The 21,687-nt window shown below is 34.8% G+C and overlaps 1 protein-coding gene across 7 annotated transcripts in view; it reads right to left on the bottom strand.

Annotated features, from left to right (window-relative positions):
- The window catches only part of EXOC6B (exocyst complex component 6B), a 610,253-nt gene that overhangs the window by 499,173 nt on the left and 89,393 nt on the right, over nt 1–21,687 (bottom strand). For all 7 annotated transcript variants that reach the window (XR_003524522.1, XR_003524523.1, XM_027620966.2 and 4 more), the window contains exons 3-6: nt 18,779–18,826; nt 17,057–17,147; nt 16,900–16,945; nt 3,063–3,267 (exon numbers count right to left, since the gene is read on the bottom strand). Coding sequence is in view for 5 of the 7 variants with exons in the window: in XM_027620966.2 (XP_027476767.1) it covers nt 3,063–3,267; nt 16,900–16,945; nt 17,057–17,147; nt 18,779–18,826 (390 nt within the window). In the remaining 2 variants the exon portion in view is untranslated. The remainder of the gene's footprint in view (nt 1–3,062; nt 3,268–16,899; nt 16,946–17,056; nt 17,148–18,778; nt 18,827–21,687) is intronic.

Here is a 21,687-nt window from a genome sequence, read left to right as displayed (position 1 = left end):
CATGAGGCAAGGCCTACCTTCGCAAACTGAAGAGAAGAAAACAAAAACCATTCCTCAAAATTATAGCTAGAAAAGAACACTGGGTCTGGTGTCCACATAGAACCTATGGGAAAGAAACAGATCAGAGGCCTCCTAAGTTTTGAGCTAACTATAATGCCCAAAAATCACAAATCTGGACTAAATAAACCTTTGGCTGTTCAGAGACTTAAAACAACCCTTGGGTCCCTAAATTTGCAGAAGCAGAAAGCAGGCAGTCAAAGGTACATACCTACACATATATACATACGTAGACAGGTGTGTGTGTACAGATACAGAGGTAAGTGTAGATATCTAGAACTATAAAGAGAGAAAGAAAACGAGAAAGAGAGATCACCTAAGGAAGATATATTCCCCAGCGTCCACTTCTTTCTGAAAAGGAAAAAAATAGAGAAAGAAAAAACAGGGTGCAACCAGGAGCCTGGGAGAACTACAGGCAAAGGAGTTCCTCTCAGAGAGTTAATGTCTAAGCAAGAAAGACCCACTACTATCAAGGCAGAAGGATTCCCCAACGATGACCCAAAAGGATTACATGATTTGCTTATGAAGCAGGAAATACTGTTCATTTCCCACTGTTCCCATTTTTAAATTCAAGTTTTTGTTGTAGTTATTCTATTCTAGCTTCTTCATTGGAGGTGGGAGGGAACACAGCTGTAGATGACTTGTCATCTTCTTTCCTGGTCAGCAGCCCATCTCATCTGGAAGCTCATCTGGATCTGATGGCGAGTTTTGAGCATCCCTGGAAGATACTAGACTTTGAAATGGATGTTGTAACTAGATGGGATATTGGGTTGCCTTCCTTGGGAAGGAGCATGTGTATTCTAGGGACAAGAGAAAAGTGAAGAGATATTTGATGACCAAAGGGTAGACTGCACCAGAGACTAGCTACTATTCACCAAACCTGAGTCCTTCTCCTCTTAGTGATAGAGTAAGATTTTATTTTCTCAACCTCCCTTGCAGGTCAGCAAAGCCAAGTAATTAGGTTCTGGCCAATGAAATGTGAGTAGAAGTGATAGTATGTTGTGTCCATGATTAGCCCTTAAAAACTCTAACACATGCAATGCTCCCTGGCCTTTTTCCTTCTGCAGTAACCTTCAAAGCCACATTAAAAATGGCAGAGCCACACAATGGAAAGATTCCCTACATTACCAACATGAAGAAAACCATCACAAGTCAGAAACACCATTCTGGGCTTGAAATAAACGAAAAATAAATCATATCCTTTCCCTCTTTTCCAACATCCATGAATTCAAATAAATATTTATTGAACAACTACTATGTACAAAGTATATGGTAATTTCTCTCCCTCCCACTTTGCTTACTTTTTAGGTACTACAGATCTTAAAATGTGTTAAGATATTTTTATTCAAAGATCTCAACTAACACGGCATAGGATAACCATACATGCAATAAGAGCTATACCTGATAGGAAATTTTATAGGAAGAATAAAGGGTTATCAGTTTAATTAAAAGGCCTGAATCCACAATGGTTTTCTTCAGTTCTTTATATGACACAAATATACCAAATAGCTAATAGTTTACACAGACTGAGTGCCATAGTAGGCAAATTCACCTCAATCTACCTTGAATTCTACCACAGAATCTGACCTTTACAAGCCATCTCAATTTGAGTGAGTCACTTCCCTGCCCTGGGCCTGAATTTCTTTAAATAATTAAGAGGTGAAACCAGATAATCCACATTAAGTGAAATAATTGTATTTTCATGGAATCCTCTCTTTCACCAAAAAAGAACTGAAGTTAATTTCTCAAGCAGCGGTCTAAAAAAAAAAAAGGTAACTTTAAAAAAAAATGCTTCCACAGACTCTGTACTATACTCTCCTATTTTTAAAAGTTTAGAAAAAAACTTGTCAAACACAATAGAGACTTGTCTTGCAGAATACCTTCATTCCTATACTCAAAATATATACCCAGGAATACAAAGATATATTTTCAATGATTAATTTTATTTCTTCACCACTAAAAAATGACATGATATGATTATTTCCATCAGGATTATCATCAACTAGTTTTAAATATTCCCATTATAAAGTGTAACATTGACAAAATTTAAAAGAGAGTGAAAAAGAATATCTGCATTGCTTTAGGAAAGAAATTTCCAAAAGGCAAATCTCTTCTGCAGAATCAGACATCTGAAAGATTACCAAGACTTGCTGAGATAAAAAATATGATGTGCTCCCTCCTTCTTCCCAGAATGATAAGAACTACAAATGACTTCCTCAAGAACATAGTTGTTTGTAGAACCAAACACTTTCCATAAACAACCAAGTCTTCTTTGTTGTTGTAGGCTACATCGTAAGATATACTGAGATATTTTAATAAAATCAGTGTGATTTAAATTTTAAGAGCAAGCAGCACTGCAAATCATTAGCACTCTTTTATTCAAAATGAGAAGTAAGAAATCAAGACATTCCTTGGTGGCTTTCATTACTTAGAGATGAAGATATTAAAAGAAAAAAAACCCTAAAAATTTCTAACACATTTGTTAACTTATAGGCTGTAAATAAATCCCTTTCTGTGATCATAATTCACATTATTTCCCAAAAGGACTTTCTTCACTGATACCCATTGATACCAGAAATAATAATTACAGAAATATTTATAAATAACATGACATCTTGCTTACATAATAAGTAATCAACCAAAGGTACCTAGAGCACAAGTTAGCTCATTACCTAGAAAGAGACCTTCTAAAAATCTTGGGCTTCAAATCATATCCAAAGTCAAGGAAAATATTCAAAAAATAGAAAAACCTCTTTTAAGTCCCTATATAACTATCACAATCGATCCATATTTACTGAACATCCACAGAGCAAAGCAATACACTAGTAAATAATTCACTGCTCTGTTAAAAAATTAAAACACATCTTTTAATCATGTGTTCCCATAAAGAGGAAGGACTTCCCTAAAATGACATGAAACAATTAAGACACTTAGCAGAGAGAAACCCATGTCTAACAGAGTACTAGCAAAGTCATTGGCCAACCTATCATAAACCCAAGACCTACTTGCTTCATGGCAGTCTCTCCAATTTTGTCTGAATGTTTGCGGATACTCTCCAGAAAGTCTTTGAGATCAGACATAGATACATCCTTAATTTCTTCTCGAAGCTTGGGGATGTTGTCCACCATCACCTTGCAGAATCGATAGTGGCTTACTTGAGGCAGATAGGTATGCTCTAGATGTTCCAGAGTTTTCAGTGCAGGATAATGCCTGTAAAAGGAATTGCATCATCTTTAGCTCAATCTTCTTTAGGGCAACAGATGTATTCCTCAGGTGAAATTTCTAGACTGAATTAGTTTTCATAGTACATTAAGACAAATCCAGTATTAAGTTTCAATAAAAACATCAATGGAAAAATGTCAAATTATTCAAAATTAATATATGCATTAAAGGACTTAATAAATTACAATCAAAAAAGATTTTATTCCAAGAATAGAGAAAACCTAGAAAATCTACCAATGAAATTCACCATGCAAAAAATAAAATACAAAATGATCATATCAATGCCAAAACAATCATCTTATAAAATAAAATACCTAAGTCTAAACTCCCAACTATGGCACAGGAAAGAGCTTAGCAAATCTTCTACCCAAAAAACAAATATAAACTAAACAAAACTGTCCCAAACAACCATTTTAGGGCTCTGGAAATAGACCAAAGGAGAACAAATTGAAAAGTGTTTATTCATGAAAACTGCTGAACAATGGAACTCTGTGGTGTTCTTGCCTGGGGCTACCTCCATCAACCCTCCACCTTCACCCACCCTCCATTCCCCCTCCCTCCCACTGGTTATATTGGCTTGTCATGAAAACAAGCAGCTTCCGCATTAGAAGCCAACATGAGTGGCGTTATTAGGAAAAGTAGAAAACTCCAGATGAAGGAAGGACAAACAAATAAACAAAGAGGGAAATAATCCAGCTCTCCTGGCCTTAATATAGTCTGTCTGGGTTGGGTCAAAGGGTAGACTGGAGGACTAACCAGAAATTTAAGAGGAAGTATGGAAATAAGAGACCTACAGAAAGGTCCAATAGCTCTTTGCACATCCCTAGCGGACTGAGGCTGTGTACTCGTGCAGTAGGACACCCAAAAGGGCCTAAGCACTACACACATCCCTGGCTGACTAGGAGGCAGCAGGCACACAGTAGAAGCCCTGGCAGAAAGTTAAAAGCTCAGCCTGTTTTGAAAACTGCCTGTATTTTTAATGTATTCCATAGCTCACACACAAATCCACTGACAAAGGGTGGAAACCTTACTGGCTCAAGTTTGATTGAGCACAAATCTTGGACCAATCTTTAGCTATGACTATCCTCTAAAAATGAAAATGAAGTAAATACATTTCCTGATAAACAAAGACCGAGAATTCCTTGCTACCAGATCTTCCTTGAAAAAGATCCTAAAGGAAGCCAGAAAGGAAATGACAACAGAAACTAACTTGAATTCGGAGAAAGAAATGAAGAGCATAAGAAAGAGTAATTATATGTGAAATATAAAAAACTAAATAAATATTTCTTTTCTTCTTTTAATTTCACTAAAAGAAAATTTTTAAAAGAAATGATTATAATACCGTATTGTTGGGTTTATAAAATATATAGATATATGACAAAAATAGAACAAAAAAGGAAGAAAGAAATGGAGCTAAGCTGAAGCAAAACCACTACTTATATATTCTACCAAAACTACATCAGCACTGACCTAAAGTAGACTGATACATTAAGATACAGATTATAATCCACAGAGCAACCTCTAAGAAAATAACTCAAAATATATCATTAAAAAAATCAACAGAGGAATTAAAATAGTACACTACAAAATATTTAATACAAAAAAGAGAGTAAAGGATAAGAACAAAAAGAGATGAAAAATGGGGAAAAAAGAGTAAAATTCAACCATATTAATAATTACATTAAATATAAACGGACTAATAAACACTCCAATCAAAAGGCACAATGTCAGATAGGATTTAAAAAGCATGATCCAATTACATGTCCTATACAAGAAACACACTTCAGATTCAAAGATACAAATAGGTAAAAGTAAAAGATGGAACAAGAGATAGGATGCAAAAAGTAACCATAAAAATGCTGGAGTGGGCGCCTGGGTGACTCAGTTGGTTAAGTGACTGCCTTCAGCTCAGGTCATGATCCCGGAGTCCCAGGATCGAGTACTGCACTGGGCTCCCTGCTCAGCAAGGAGTCTGCTTCTCCCTCTGACCCTCCCCCTTCTCGTGCTCTCTCTCGCTCTCTAATAAATAAATAAATAATCTTTTAAAAAAATGCTGGAGTGCCTATATTAATATCAGATATAACAGATTTTAAGAAAAGAAATATTGTTGGTTATGCAAAAGTAAATATTGCTGGTAATGGAATAGTAAAGGGGACAATATTTATCTGATAGGTAGGAAAGCTTCCATAAGCATAAGAGAACAAATAAAACTACAATTGATAGGTTGACAAAGTAAAAACAAAATAAGTTATACATTAAAAAAATAAAATAATAAAGAAGAAACAAAAACTTGGTAAAGATTATTTACAGCATATAAACTTAAGCAATGAACAAAGAAAAATCACAAAAGAACATAAAAAAGGCCAATATATGGGGGGGGAGAGTTGAACAGATATGTGAAAAAATGCAAATCAAAACATGATTTGGCACTCAAACTCCCAGAGATTTCTTAAAAGATAATGGGTATTATTACCAGGGGTTTCAATAGATGAGAATTCACTGCCTGCTGGTAAACAAATTTGTATTAATGATACAACTTTTCATTGAAGAATTTTACCAAAATAAGCATTCTAACCAGCTACATTTCCAAAAAGAAATATTAGATTAACAAAAGTATGTAAGCCTCTTGAATTGTAGGTATTTCTATTAGTCAATAAAAAACTAATCTAGATGACTAATAACAAGGAATTGGTTAAGTACATCATGATACAGCCATGCAGTAAAAGACAGCAAAATGTTTACAATATTGTTGAGTGAAAGCTAATGCCAAAAATAAAACTTGCAAGTATAACTGTAACATTTTTCAAAACTATAAATATGCATACATGTATAAATTATGAATATATGTGCATGTATGAGCTATATATCACTAAATACATGCATACACACATACATAAGTACACAGAAAATGACTAGAAAAATATATACAAAAATGTTAACCATGATTTTTTCTTCCTTTGGGTATTAACATTATGGGTGATAATTTTCTTTATGTTTTTAGTTTTTAGTTTCCTAATTTCCATACTTCCCATGATACATTTAGTATAGGAAAAACTCAGTTCTAACCTTACAAATAAAAGACTGATAGCTCTCTTTTGATTTTAAGAATGAATTTCACAGTAGACACTTAAGCTCTTCTTGCTCCAATGTACTTAGTACCACAAACACGAGAGACTAGAGATTGGTTTTACTTTTTTTTTTTAATGTCTTTACCTCAGACGTTTCAAAAATCAAAATCTTAGTCCAAATAAATGGAAGGGAGAAAGATTTATTTCCCTTACATTTAGAAATAAAAGTACAAATACAGTTAATGTGAATTGGTTGCTTTTATTACAATTTTACAGACTCAAAAACAGTACAATTCACATGGTTTAGTGTAAACAGAATGGTGTTTATACTACAATTAGGTATGAAGAGCTATGTGCAATAAAATGCAATTCCTCCAGAGAGAAACCTTAGAATGGATAGAAAGCCAGAAATTAAGCCAAAAAGATAAACACACTTTGGGGTTTAGTTATATTTTGGAACATTGTTTATAGAATGAGAAAAATCTAACAATGTTGCCTGCAGACACAAGGCACATGCACCGATGAGACACATGGCTGCATGCTGAAAACATCTGGTCTGTCAAATAACTCCACATTTTTCAAGGCTAATTAGTACAGAACCCAGTGATTCCTGGCAACAGAGAATGTCACCTTAGTTACCCATTGTCCTTTCCCTAGCATATTCATGTTCCAACTATGACAGACCAGTAAGATTATTCAAATTTCTAGTGTATTTTAATATCAGTACCAGGTTAAAGAATGATAGCCAGCTAGACACCTGTATTGCAGATACCAAAAGAAAAATTTCTATTTCCAGCAGCCAAGGAAATCTAAAACCAGATTTTGACATTATTTTTGACAACCTCTAAACATTATTAAAACTGAATCAAAAGCCAACTTCTTAAGTTTCATTTGCATGTGTGCTAGCTCTCCCCCTCTCCCCCTCATTACACTCCCTAATAGAAACGTGAGCAGAAAAAAAGTAAATGAGACATAAGCAGGGAATATAAAAGAAGAAGGAAGGAAAAGACATTTAAGTAATTCTATAAACTGGGTAACTAAGGTCAGAATCACTTAGACATAGTTGAATGCTATTGTGAGAAGGGAATGTTAATTCTAGGCAAATTAAAATTTGGTCCTTTCTTGCCATGGTATAGAACTCTCTCACAATAATGATTTTTAAAATTCTAATGAATGATCTTTTAAAGCAGATCACAACTACCCATGAGAAATTTTTATAAATTCAAAGTATGATAAGAATATGAATAAAAGCTTTCACCACAGGAAATATTAGTGCCTTTCCTAATCAAAGAGCACGATTAACAAATATTTAATCCCTTCTATGTGTTACAGGTAGAAAGATGCTCAGATATCTTTCCTTCGGGAGCACAGAACCTAGTAGTAGTATCAGTATTTGCAGCTTTAAAAAAAAAAAAAAAAAAACTAAGCTTCCAGCCATGAAGGAGTAACAAGGAACAGACATGAACTCCCAATCTTAAAAAGCAGAATACTGACTAAAATATATAAAAACTGATTTGGATAGTGGACATTCAGTGGTCTCTGAAAAAAGGGAAACAAAAAAAAATGAGTTTAAGTTTAATAATTATCCAGGTTATCTATCTGAATGTGATTTCTAGATCATGGGCATAGTCAGAGAAAACCCAAACATATAGCCCAGCAGCTGAGCAGAGCTAGAGTCAGAGATAGAAGTCCAAGAAAACTGACACAACTTGAGGTTGTACAGCAGAATTCCAAACAAAAAGAGGGGGAAGGGAGCAATGCAGAAAAAAGAACTGCAGAGTCTACACAGGGGTTCCCTTCAGTTTTTGCTGAGTACTAGGCCAGGCATAGAAAAAGTGAAATTCCACAAGGACAGGCGAAAAGAAGGGAGGGAATGAGGTCGGGCAGGGAAGGGAAAGAGGGGCGGGAGAGACAGACAGACAGACACAAGGAAGATTTATGATAAACACTTCAAGGAGCTCAGACAATACAGAAAAACCCTGGTAAGAAGTCCCTCGGGATTCCTGTTATTCAGAGTAGATGAATACTACTCTGAACTATCCCTGGAATGAAGGTGCAGCTAGCAAAGATTAAAAACGGGGCTTGAGGTGCTTGGGTGGCTCAGTCGGTTTAGTGTCCGACTCTTGATTTCAGCTCAGGGTTGTGAGATTGAGCCTTGTGTCAGGCTCCACACTGGGCATGGAGCCTGCTTAAGATTGTCTCTCTCCTTCTCCCTCTGCCTCCCTCTCTAAATAAATAAATAAATAAAGGGGTTTGATAAGATCAAACAGATCTGCAACTATTTGCCAAAACAAAGAGCAATACTCTTTAAGAAAAAAACAGTTCCCCAAAATCCACACTCAGCAACATGATGTTCATTATCCAATCAAAATTACTAGGCATGGTAAGAACCAAAAATTGACCTGTAACTAGGAAAAACAAAATCAGTCTGCAAACAGAAATCCAAAATGCCAGAAGTCACAGAACTAGCAAAGAAGTACATGAAAAAAACAAAAAAATCAGAGCCATATACATGTATTTTTAAAAAGACACAAAAATAACAAGAAATTAGACATTTAAAAAACCCCAACGGAACTCTAAAAGATGAAAAATATATTATCTGAAATGAAAATTTCACTGGATAGGATGAAAAGAAGATTAGACAATGCAAAAGAGAGAGATCAGTGCACTTGAACACAGGAATAAAATCTATCAAATATAAAGCACAGAGAGAAAAAAGACTGGGAAGAAAAAAAAAGAACAGATCCTCAAGTATGAGGATGTTCAACGTAACGTGTAACTGAAGTCTCAGAATGAGGATGGGAAAAGGACAGAAAAAGATGTTTGGAAAACCAGTATGTGAACATTTTCCAGATTTTACAAAAATTATAAAGCTACAAATCCAAGAAGCTAAACAAACCACAAGCAGGATAAATTCACACATACACACATGTACACAAACACATACATATGGCAACGTGCATCAAAATCAAATTGCTAAGAACAAATGATACAGACAAAAGTTTTAAAACACCTGAAGAAGACACGTTAAGTACAGAGTAACGAAGTTAAGATTGTTCACCTACCTCTCCCTCAGAAACTACATAAATGAGAAGACAAAGAAATAATGTCTTAAATAATGAATCTGTAAACCTAGAATTCTATATCCTTAAAAAACATTTTTCAAAAACAAAAGTTAACAATAAGGTATGTTACACTCACCAAGATGGTCATAATCAAAAAAAAGACAATAATAAGTACTGACTAGAATTTGCAGAAATTGGAATCTTCAAATGCTGATGGTAGAAGGTAAAATGGCATAGCTGCTTTGGAAAACAGTCTGACAATTCCTCAAACGATTAAACATAGAGTTACCATATGAGCCAGTAATTCCATTCCTAGGTATACAGTCAAGAGAACAGAAAACATATGTCCACACAAAAAACTTAAAAACAAAAATTCATAGCAGCATTATTCATAAAAGCCAGAAAGTGGAAATAACTCAAATGTTCATCAACTTATGAATGGATAAATAAAATGTGGTATATCCATACAATGGAATATTATTCAGGAATAAAAAAAAATGAAGTACTGAAATATGGTACAACATGGATGAACCATGACAATGTTATGTTAAATGAAAGGACTACACATTGTAGGATTCCATTTACATGAAATGTCCAGGATAGGCAAATCTATAGAGACAGAAAGTAAAGTAGTAGTTCCCAGTAGCCAGCAAGGTGTAGGGAGCAGGGGGACAGACAGGAGAGAGCTGGGCAGTGACAGCTAAGGAGCTCAGTTTCTTTTGAAAAGAACAAAAGCATTCTAAAATCAATTGTAGTGATGGCTGCAAAACTCTGTGAAGACACTAAAAGCCACTGAATTACACATTTTAAACGGATGAACTGACTAGTACATAAATTATGTCTCAAAAAAGCTGTTAAAAATATTTTCAACAAAAGGGTATTTAAAAATGTAAAAACTAAACAAAAAGAAAGCAGCAGTAGGTATATTAATACCAAACAACATATGCCTTTTTAAAAAAGAATATTACCAGAGATAAAAAGGAATCTTCCAAAATAGTAAATAGGTCATCTCATCAAGAAGATATAACAATGCTAAATGTGTACGCACCCAATAAGAAAGCTTCAAAATACAATAGCAAGAACTGAAAGAACAGAAAATCCACAATCAACAACAATCTCAACACTCCTGTCAGCAACTGACAAAAATCATTAGAATGTAGAAAACCTGAACAACACTATCAATCAAGTGTATCTAAATGACAGTTAAAGAAGGTCCTACTCAAACAGAATACACATAATTTTGAAATGTACATGAAATTGTCACCAAAACAGACCATATGCTGGGCCATTAAAATGAGCATCAGCACAGCTGCCCCATATACTTGGGATGCAACTTTGTGACAATACTATTAAATAGGAATTTCATGTCATACTGCAAAAAGAATAATAACAATAAAATAAAACAAGTCTCAACAAATGTAAAAAAAGGTTGAAATCATAATTTACATTTATGAACACAATGAACTATAATTACAAAGCAATTTTTAAAAATCTGGAAAATCCTCTAATATTTGGAAATTATCCAATTCACTTCTAAATAATGAGGTTAAATTTTTAAAACCACAAAGGAAATTAGAAAATATTTGAGATAAATGGAAAAAACACATCATCATAAAACATGTAAGATGCAGTTAATGCACTGCTAAAAGAAAAATGTACAGCTTTAAATAGTTACATTACAAAATAAAGAACCAAAATTCACTTTATAAAGCTAGGAAAGAGGAAATTAAACCCCAAGTAAGTAAGAGAAAGAAAATACTAAAGATAATAGCAGAAATCAGTAAAATAGACAACACAAAAATATTAGGAAAAAATAAAACCTAAAGATGTTTTGGAAAAAATTAATAAAACTGATAAACCTCTAGCTAGAATAATCAGACAGAGAAAAAAGAAAAGACTTATCAACACAAGTAATGAAAAAGATCTTACACATGTTAAAATAATAAGGCAGTATCTTGAACAATTTTTGCTAACGAATTCAACAACTTGGATGACATGACAAGTTACTTGAAAAACACAAATAAGCAAAATTTACTCAAGAAACACAAAATGCAAACAGCCCCGTATTTATTTTTTAAATTAAATTTGTAGTTTGAAAACCTTCTCACCAAAACCAAACAAACAAATCTCCTGGTCCAGTGACTTCACTGATGGATTCAACCAAATATTTAAGGAGGATAATGCCAACACTATACAAATACTTCCAGAAAAATCAAAGAGGGAATACTTTCCAATGTATTCTATGAGGCCAGCATTAAGCTGAAGTCAGTGACATTACCAAAACAAACAAAAATAACACTACTAACTAATAACACTAATAAATATTCCTCATAAACATAGATACAAAAGTCCTGAACAAAATTTTAACAAAGCAAATACTGCATCATATAAAAAAGATAATATACCATGACCAAGGGGGGGATTTATTACACAAACCCAAGTTCAGTTTAACATTCAATAAATTAATCATATAATTCATATTAATAAGCGAAGAAAATTTTAAACATATGATCGCCTCGACTGACACAGAAAAAGCTTTTGACAAAAATAATATTAATTCCTGGTACAAATTTTCAACAACCAGAAATAGAAGGAAATTTCCTCAACCTTATAAATGGCATATACAAAAAAACTACACCTAACATCGTACTTAATGGTGACATGCTTTCCCCCTAAGATCAGGAACAGGGCAAGGATATTCATTCTCACTACTTCTAACTTCTATTCAACATTATACAGGAGGTTCTAGCCAGTTCAGTAAGACAAAAAAAAAAGAAGAAAGCTTTCTTATTGTAAAGAAAGAAATATAACTTTTTATTTGTAGACAAGATGATCATCTACACAGAAAATTCAATGGATTAAACCAAAAAACTGCTATAATTAATGAAATGACTTTAGAAGGTTGCAGAAGACAAGATAAACATACAGAAAATAAAATAGTATACTAGTAATAAATGACCGGAAATTGAAATTTAAAAATCAATACCATTTAAAACAAGTACCAAAAAACATTAAATATTTAGAGATAAATATGACAAAAGATATGTAAGACTTAGTCACTGAAGATTACAAACATTGCTGAAAAAAATTAAAGGAAGACCTAAATAAATGACAACATCCATATCCCTCTGTTGGGGGCAGAGGGAAGAGATAGACCAGCATGGTATGCAAGGGACCTAGTGAAGTAAGGAGGATGTCCATATTGAAAGGTAGCCTGGTATGGAATATGTCAGGGCGCCTGGGCGGCTCAGCTGGTATGGAATAGGTCAGAGCCAAATAGGGATGAGGAGGGCATTCAGGCAGGATTGAAGCATGCCACAGAGTATTACAGCGCAAGTGGAATAAGGAGGATACCATACAGGAGGGTAACTTAGTGTGTGGTGTTAGCAAGATAAAGAGCTGCAATGACAGCAGTAATAGGTAATCAGTTTCATAAAAGGAACTGATCCAATAAGTAAGTATATTAAGAGTAATGAGGGGCGCCTGGGTGGCTCAGTCTGCTAAGCGTCTCCCCCCTTCAGCTCAGGTCATGATACCAGGGTCCTAGGATCAAGCCCCAGACTGGGCTCCCTGCTCCCTCTTCCTCTGCCTCTCTCACCGCTCATGCTTTCTCTCTCTCAAATAAATAAATAAAATCTTAAAAAAAAAAAAAAAGAGTAATGAAAGCCAGGGTACTCAGTAGTAACGAGTACACCAAGCGCATAGATCTTGGCTTCTAAATAACATTCTCTACTTAGAGAAATGACTGATTCCAGGGCTGCAGCAGGCAAAGTACAAGATAAACCTGAAAAAAATCTCTCCTTTTGTTAATATTAAAGTACTCTGAAAATTATGAGGACATATTTAAAAAACACAGAAGCCAGATTGGAGGGGCTACTCTGGAGCCATTCAGAATAATTTGAACAACAAAATAAGTAATATTAACAAATTATGACTCAGCAAATAAAATAAGAAACTATTAGTCCATACTGACACAAAAAAATTAAAGTGAAAATTTGATGGAAAATGATTAATTTACATAACTATAAAATACCTCCCCACAAAATTTTTAACTACAAATGTAAAAAAGAGCAACTTCACAATGGAAAAGAATCAAAAAGAACATCATCACTGATAGGACAAAGCAAATTTATGTGCAACCTGGTAAGCTACAATGAGAACATAGCACCACTTTTGTGATATTTCAGCCAAAGACACGTAACATGAATGTAATCATGAGGTAATATCAGACAGACCCAAATAGAGGGGCCTTCTACATAATAATTGGCCTGTAATCTTCAAAAGTGACAAGGTCATGAAAGTCAAGGAAAGACTGAGGACAGCTCCAAGCTAAGGAAGAATAAAGAGACATGACCACATGTTTTAAACTGGATTCTTTTGCTATAAAGAACATGACTGAGACAATTAGCAAAATCTGAACTGGGCATGAGGATTAGAGGCTACTAACATATCAATTTTAATTTTTATTCTCTATTGCATTGTGGCTGAAAAGAAGAATGTCTTTATTTGTAGGAAATTACACCAAAGTATTTGAGGAGGACAGGGCATCACATCAGCAACTTACTTTCTACTGGTTCAGGAAAAAACAGCTAATTTATATGTACTTGAGAATGTTTAAAAATAAAATTTTTTTAAAGACCACAAGATAAATGACAACAAAATTTACAGCTACTATACAACAAAAAGTACTAAATTAACTAAAGTTAATAGATAAGCCATGGATTGAAAGCAAATATCTGCAGGATATTCCTAATAAGAAGAAAAGGTATCCAAAGTATCTAATGAATTCTTATAAATGAACAACAACAAACAATCTAAGAGAAAAATGGACAAAATATATGAAAGAAAATCCAAATGTCCAAAAACCAGTATCACTAGTAATCAAACAAATGAAACCACAGAACAATTATCTATCATTTCATAACAGATGTTACCTAGAGGTGGAGTAACAGACCTCCCATAAAATGCCAGTGGGAGTCTAAATTGATAGGCTTCACTTTGGAGAATAATACCCAGTAAGAACAAATACATGAACATCCTTTCTTTGATCCAGCTGATCTCTTTCTGGGTATAAACCCTAGGGCAGCAGAACTGGCACTACCCGGGAGCCTGGTAGAAAATGCAGAATCTCAGGAATGAGCCGAGCCCAGACCTCCTGAATCAGAATCTACATTTAACAAATCCCCATGTGATTTGTATATATAGCAACATTTGAAAAGCACTGTTCTTAAGAAACCTTGAATGTGTGAACAGAGACATGAACAAGAGTATTTATAGAACCACTGTTTGCCCAGCAAACAACTGGAAACACGCCAAATGTCTTTCACAGTATCAGTTATCCTGTAGTAACAACAATCCCAAAAATCTCAGTTCTTAAAACAAAGATTTATAACTTACTCATATTATACACCCATAACAGGTTGGCAGGGAAGTTCTGTTCATTACAGTTACTCAGGGATTCAACCAACATCTTGAAAGTTACCATTTGTCATAACCAAGGAAAAACAGAACTCTGGAGGGACTTGTGCTAGAAATTAACTTCTAAGCCCAAAAGTAATATTCATCACTTCTGCTCACATCTTATCAGCCACACCGGAAATATAATCCTACTGTGTAACAGAAGGCTGAGCTAGAAATACTGGTGAGCAGCACTTATGATAACCACTGGAAATGAGATGGGCAATGTGAATTATTCACATAGTTGACTATTATAAAGGATTAAGTTAAGTGAACTAGATCTATACACCTAAGGAAAATAAACTCTCCACTACTAAGTATGTAAGCCCCATACGAGTAGATATTTTTGTCTGTTCTCTTCAGAGCTGTATCCCCAACAATGCCTAGCATATAGTAAGTATGCCATTCATTTTTGTGGAATGAATGAATCTCAAAAAAACAAGGACTGAGAACCATTCATATAAATGTCTTTAAAAACACAATACAATATATGATTTGTAGACATTAAAAACGTGGACTAGAAAGACACCAAATTTAGGATACTGGTTTCCTCATGGGAGTAGGGAAAGAAATACGGCTGAGGAAAAGGACGTAAGTTTTATCTGTAATTTTTTAAAAAATGTCTATCTTTACCTCTCTCTGTCCATATAAGTATATTTTTTCATATACATTTACATATATGAATCAAATCTGGAAAACTATTAATTTCTGTTAATTCAGAGAAGTTGGTACATAGTGTTTTTTTTCACTGTAAACTTCTGTAATTTTAGAACTTTACTAAAAGGTTATCGTATCTCACTGAACGGAACTTCTCATATTGTCCTACCTATGTTCTTGTATGTGAACATATCCTCCTGGGGAAAAGAAGGGAGTCTAAGAAATTCAAAAAATTTTGCTGCCTCATGCTTTAGGCTTTAAAATTCTTGAGAACCTAATGTTTTTATTCACAATATTTCTATTGTTATTTCAATATCACATTTCAATTCTATACTTTTTCCCTCACAACCTAGGTAAAATCAACATTCCAGAAAGATATGTCCTGTTTATCCTACAGCTTCACACCCTACCCCCCTCATACTGCAGCATACTCCAAGGTAGAGAGGGTGGGATGCTTACTCTAGCTTGGGAAGAAGAGCGAAAGTGTCACTACAGACTTTCCTCTGGAATAAAACCAGAGGAAAACAACACACAGGAGAGTAATCCTCTAAACTTAATCTTGACTTTGCCACCTGTGATGATTAACTTTATGTGTCAACTTTAGCTAGGTCATGGTACCCAAATATTTGGTCAAATATTATTCTGGATATTTCTATGAAGGTATTTTTTAGATGAAATTATTGACACTTAAACCAGAAGACTGAGTAAAAAAGATTACTCTCCATAATTTAGGTGGGCTTCAGTTAATCAGCTGAAGACCTTAACAGAAAAAAGACTGACTCCTCCAAGAAGAAGGAATTCTGCCAGCAGACCACCTTCAAACTCAGGCTACAATATTTACTCTTCCCTGACATCCTAGCTTACCACCTTATTCTGCAGATTTTGTACTTGCCAGCCTCCGTAATCACGTGAACCAGTTCCCTAAGATCAATCAATCAATCAATCTCTCTCTCTACACATATACACACACACAAACACTCTACTGATTCTGTTTCAATGAAGAACCCTGACTAATTCATCCCTGCACCGGAACCAGTAACTATTTTTTCTACTACAATACTAAACCAAAGCATGTTTCTCAAATCAACTATCAGTAAAAGTTATGTTTTACCCCTGAAAGACCGGGTCTTCTAAAAACCAAACATGAGTAGTGTTTTTTTTTTAACTAAACATAATTCATGACAAAATATCAGCATACCATACTAGCTTGTAAGTAAGTCTCAGGATGTATCATAAGATATAAAAAAGGCAAGACAAGATGTTATATGGACTTAATTATTTCCTGAAAGGTTATGCTAAATATGGACCTTAAAACTACCCTAATTAACAGAAATTTAAGATAAGAAAAAATGTTCAATAAAAAAAAATCTTACCTTTTAGTTTTCATCTGGTCCCTCAGTTTGCTATACATCTCCAGGACTTGAAAGAAAAGGGAAAAAAAGAACACACAGAATTATTCAGAGAAAGTGAGAAACTTATTAAAGCTAAAGGAATTGCATCAAGAATCCTAATCCATTTCCAATTCCTCACCTGGAAGACACAGCATTAATTTATCAACAGTGGCTGAAATATTTCTCTGTTGTAGTCGACACTGCTTCAGCTCTTCCATCGCTATTACCAGCTTGGCAAGAGGAAAAAAAAACTGAATTATGCCAGTAGCTATAAATAAAAAGCTTTCAGCCACATTTTTCCACCCTGTGTTCAATTCATCAGAAAATCCCAGACAGTTTCATAGACAGACCTGCCAAGTGAACTAAGAAACTGCCTTTCTCAACTAGTAAAACATTCCTGCGTGGTTTCCCATTTTCTCCCCAAGATACATACTATACTGGAAAATGCTAGCTGAAATGAAATCCTCAAATCCAGGAGCTATTCAGAAGAAAAGAAAAAATTTGCAGATTTTCTCCAAACTTTACTCAGACTCTTCGTCATGTATGGTTTCATCAAATCTTCTGAGAAGATCCTATGTTTCTTTCATCAGTGCTAGACTCAAGGGAAACAATCCTCCCTATATAGCTTCAGCTGAGTCTTAAAAATGATCTTCAGCTAAATCTCTATTTTAACAAACAAACCACATGCTTAGAAGTTATGGCTTTTCCAAGAGTTCCAGTTTAGTGAAAAGTAATTCATTTTCCCTCCCATAGCTGTTTTAAAGGCTTCCATCTGAAGTCGTACCACAGTACAACTGGAAGAAACTGCACTCTGCATAATTTGAAATATGTGAGACAAACTTTCAAAAAGCAATAATCTGCATAGCCTCTTGTAGTATTCATCCAAAACCTATACCTAAAAACATTATCTGCTTAGATGCCATGAAAAAAGAGCAAAAGAGAACTGCCGTAAGTCATTGACAAAACAATCAAAAGCTAATTTTAAGAATTATTAAAATTAAACATTAAATAATTACTAGTCGGTAAGAAAGGTACATGATATAGAGAACAGTAATGGACTGCAAGTCAGAAAACTTGAGTTTTAGTCTCAGCCTTGTCAATTACTTGTAAATTTTAGCAAATCATCTGTTTTAGCTTCCTCACCAATAGAGATAATACCTGTCCTGACTTTGTGATAGGCCTGTCATGAGAATCAGGTGAGAAAAAGGATATAAAATAATCTTGTAAACTGTGATGGTTTAAATGGTGATTATATCAATTAACAGAATCACTGATTCACTTGTTTAACAAATATTGATGGAGCACCCACTTTGGGCCAGTCACTGTCCAGGCAGGTAGAGGGAATATGGCAATCAATAAAACAAACAAAAATTCCTGACTTCATGGAGCTTACTCTCTAATGGAAGGAGACAAAAAACATACAACTAAAAATATGTAATAGTAGAGCATGATAGGTGATATGGAGAAAAATAAAACAAAAAAGTAAAAAGAACACAGGGGTGAAAGTAAGTCTGCAATTTCAAATAAAAGGCCTCATTAAGGAGAGAATATCTGAGCAAAGTCTGAAGTAGGAGAATATTGGTGAAAAAGCATTCCAGACAGACGGAAGAGTACCGGCTGTATTATGACTACTCAAGTGATTTAAAAACACAGTGAAGAAAAGCCACAGCCTCTCTCACCAAGCTTTCTAGTGGCTATATTCATATAATTCAGAGAAACATTAGGGGAAGCAACAATTAACATCCAAGTTCCTCCAACATACTCCTGATGGTCTTATAAGCCACTATATCAAGAATGCAGTCATCAAAAGAGAATGACAGGAAACAGAGAAGATTTTTTTCAGAAGGTAAACTGGCCTTACTTCCTTTCCCTCATGTTGCAGTTTTCTATTAGTATCCGTCACTTGATTCTGTGGAGAGAAGACAATTTAAACTCATAAGAAACAAACATTTAGACAACTGTTGGGTAAGATCACATTTGAAATGAAAAGACTAAACTCAGTTACTCAGACAGTTTCAGTATTCCAACACATTTTGGCTTAATGGCATTCTCTTGGGTCTAAATTATATCAACTTTTCTACTAATGTTTTCTATTGCATGATCTTTTGAACAATGAAAAGAAAAATTTACTGAATGATGTGTTTAGCTTAGAATATTCCAAACTAAGATACGACAACAACTAAAGATCACACTTGAATTTTGGAAAGAAGAGAAAAAATAATCCAAAGAACCTTACCATCTCTCTTATGTGTACAAAAAACAAATTTTATCATAGATATTCCTCAACTCACCGATGTATTCCTGGAAAACTTGGGTATAAACTGAACTTTTTAACTCAGGCCAAATCTTCCCTATTTATTATCCTAATTTTAGAAAATATTTATCTTGGGGCACCTGGGTGGCTCAGTTGGTCAAGTGTCTGCCTTTGGCTCAGGTCATGATCACAGGGTCCTGGGATCAAGCCCCAACTCGGGCTCCCTCAGCAAGGAGTCTGCTTCTCCCTCTCCCGTACCTCCCACCCCTGCTGCCACTTGTTTGCTCTCTCTCTCTGTGTCAAATAAATAATAATAAATTCTTTTAAACTTTTTATTTTAATTTTTTGGATCATTAATTTTTAACAGTTCTTAACATTTCCACATTCCCATTTTTCTAAATTAATCTCTCCATCAGATAGTCGAAACTATGTAATAAACAAGCCTTAAAATTTATCTAGAGTTTGTAATATAAAGGAACTGGCACGAAGTTTTTTGATATCCACTTTTGGAGACTTGATTGATATAAAAAAAATTAAGTATACAGAACAGTAATTTCCACAGCACCTCAGACATTAACAAAACATGAGCAATATTAACTTCTAAGCTTACTTTAATAGAGGCTCTCTACCCGTCCACCAATAACTGCCACTCCTTATACTTTTCAGGCATTCCTTAGCCCAGTGTTTCCTATTATATCCCTTAGAACACGAAGAAATGTTAGTTAATAGGTACTCTGCACATGCACACAGAGGTGCACACCTGCACAAATATACACATACATACACACACACACACACACACACACACACACCCCAAATAAGTATGGAAAAAATCCACTAAACAGGTTAGTTTATTCCGACTTCTTGAAGCCTTTAATATTCTACATGCTCTGTGAATGCCCAATAAGGGGATATCATACTGAATGTTTTCCAAACTTTTTTAATATAATACCCTCTTATTAAGGATCATCTTAAGAAACGAGTTTTTCAGGAACACACATTTGCAAACTTTTCCCTCAACTATATACTGTACCTGGACTATCATTTTCAGAGCAGATTATGACATGCACCTCCTTTCACAGACAAAACAAAACCTAACCTTCTCCAGAAAGTCTTTATAAAGTAACAGAAAAAGAAACCCTCAAATTCCCTCTACTATTTATTTAATAGCACCCAATGTGAAACACACGGTTTTATTAGACTGCTAGCTCAATATAAATTAAGACTGTGATGTAACTGTCTCAAAAGCTGACCTAAGACAACATCAATAGAAGCATTGTCTAAAGTAGAGGTCAGGAAACTTTTTGCAAAGGGCTAAGTAGATAATCTCTGTTGTGACCATTCCACTCTGCCACTGTAGCAAAAATGCAGCTATAAACAAAATGCAGGTGAACAGACATTGCTGCATTCCAATAAAACTTTATTTACAAAAATAGGAGACAACCTGAATTTGGTCTACAAGGTATAGTTTGCTGATCCTTGGTCTAGAATGAGATGGTAAGGCTATTAGACCACATTATAAGAGTTACATTCAGATCCATGTTTTAGGAAGGCCACTGACAAACTGAAACACAATTAGATGGGAATATGTTTAGAGAAGGACCCCAAGTCACACAAATGAAAAATAAAGGATTTCTTAGCCCAAAGAAGGGGGAAATATTCATTTGGAGATACTATATACCATATCTGGACACTATACAGTATATACCACACCTAAATAACAGCTATCCATCAAATATCTGAAGAGCTATTAAAAGAAAGGTGCTATCCTAAAAAGAGTGCTTATTACTTAAACTAATAAGTGGATGTTACTAGAACATAGGATTAATATCAGCTTAATATAAGAAAAAGCTTTCAAGTAATGTGAATAAAAATGGGGTGGGATGCCTTGAATTGTGTACTGCTATCCCCCCTTCAGAGTAGTTATTCAAGCATAATTAGTTGTTTAATACTGAACTAGAGAGCTCATAAAATTCAACCTTCCATAAATACTACTAAATTCAAAATCAGTCTCTATTTTATTTACCTTATAAAGACACCATTTCTAAAACTTTTTTTTAAAGATTTTATTTATTTTATTTGAGAGAGAGAATGAGATAGAGAGAGAGCATGAGAGGGGGGAGGGTCAGAGGGAAAAGCAGACTCCCTGCCGAGCAGGGAGCCAGATGCGGGACTCGATCCCAGGACTCCAGGATCATGACCTGAGCCAAAGGCAGCCGCTCAACCAACTAGAGCCACCCAGGCGCCCTAAAACTTTCTTTTTTCACCTCAAACTCATTGCGAGAAATACATTTTACATTGCAACCACTACACAAGTATAGGGCTCATGCATGCACGCGCGCGCGCGCGCGCACACGCGCACACACACACACACACACACACACACACACACCCCTGAAACAAAATTCTCAAGAAACAGTGTTTACCCTCACTACAGGTAATACACTTTTACTGCTTTCCATTCTGTTCTGTTCTATCTCATTTCAATTTTTACTAAAAATACTGATTACGGGGCG

The sequence above is a fragment of the Zalophus californianus genome, chromosome 8 (genome assembly GCF_009762305.2).
Source record: "Zalophus californianus isolate mZalCal1 chromosome 8, mZalCal1.pri.v2, whole genome shotgun sequence".
NCBI classification, from domain to species: domain Eukaryota; kingdom Metazoa; phylum Chordata; class Mammalia; order Carnivora; family Otariidae; genus Zalophus; species Zalophus californianus.
Note: the sequence above shows the minus strand (reverse complement) of the source record. Positions and strands in the feature narration are given on the sequence as shown.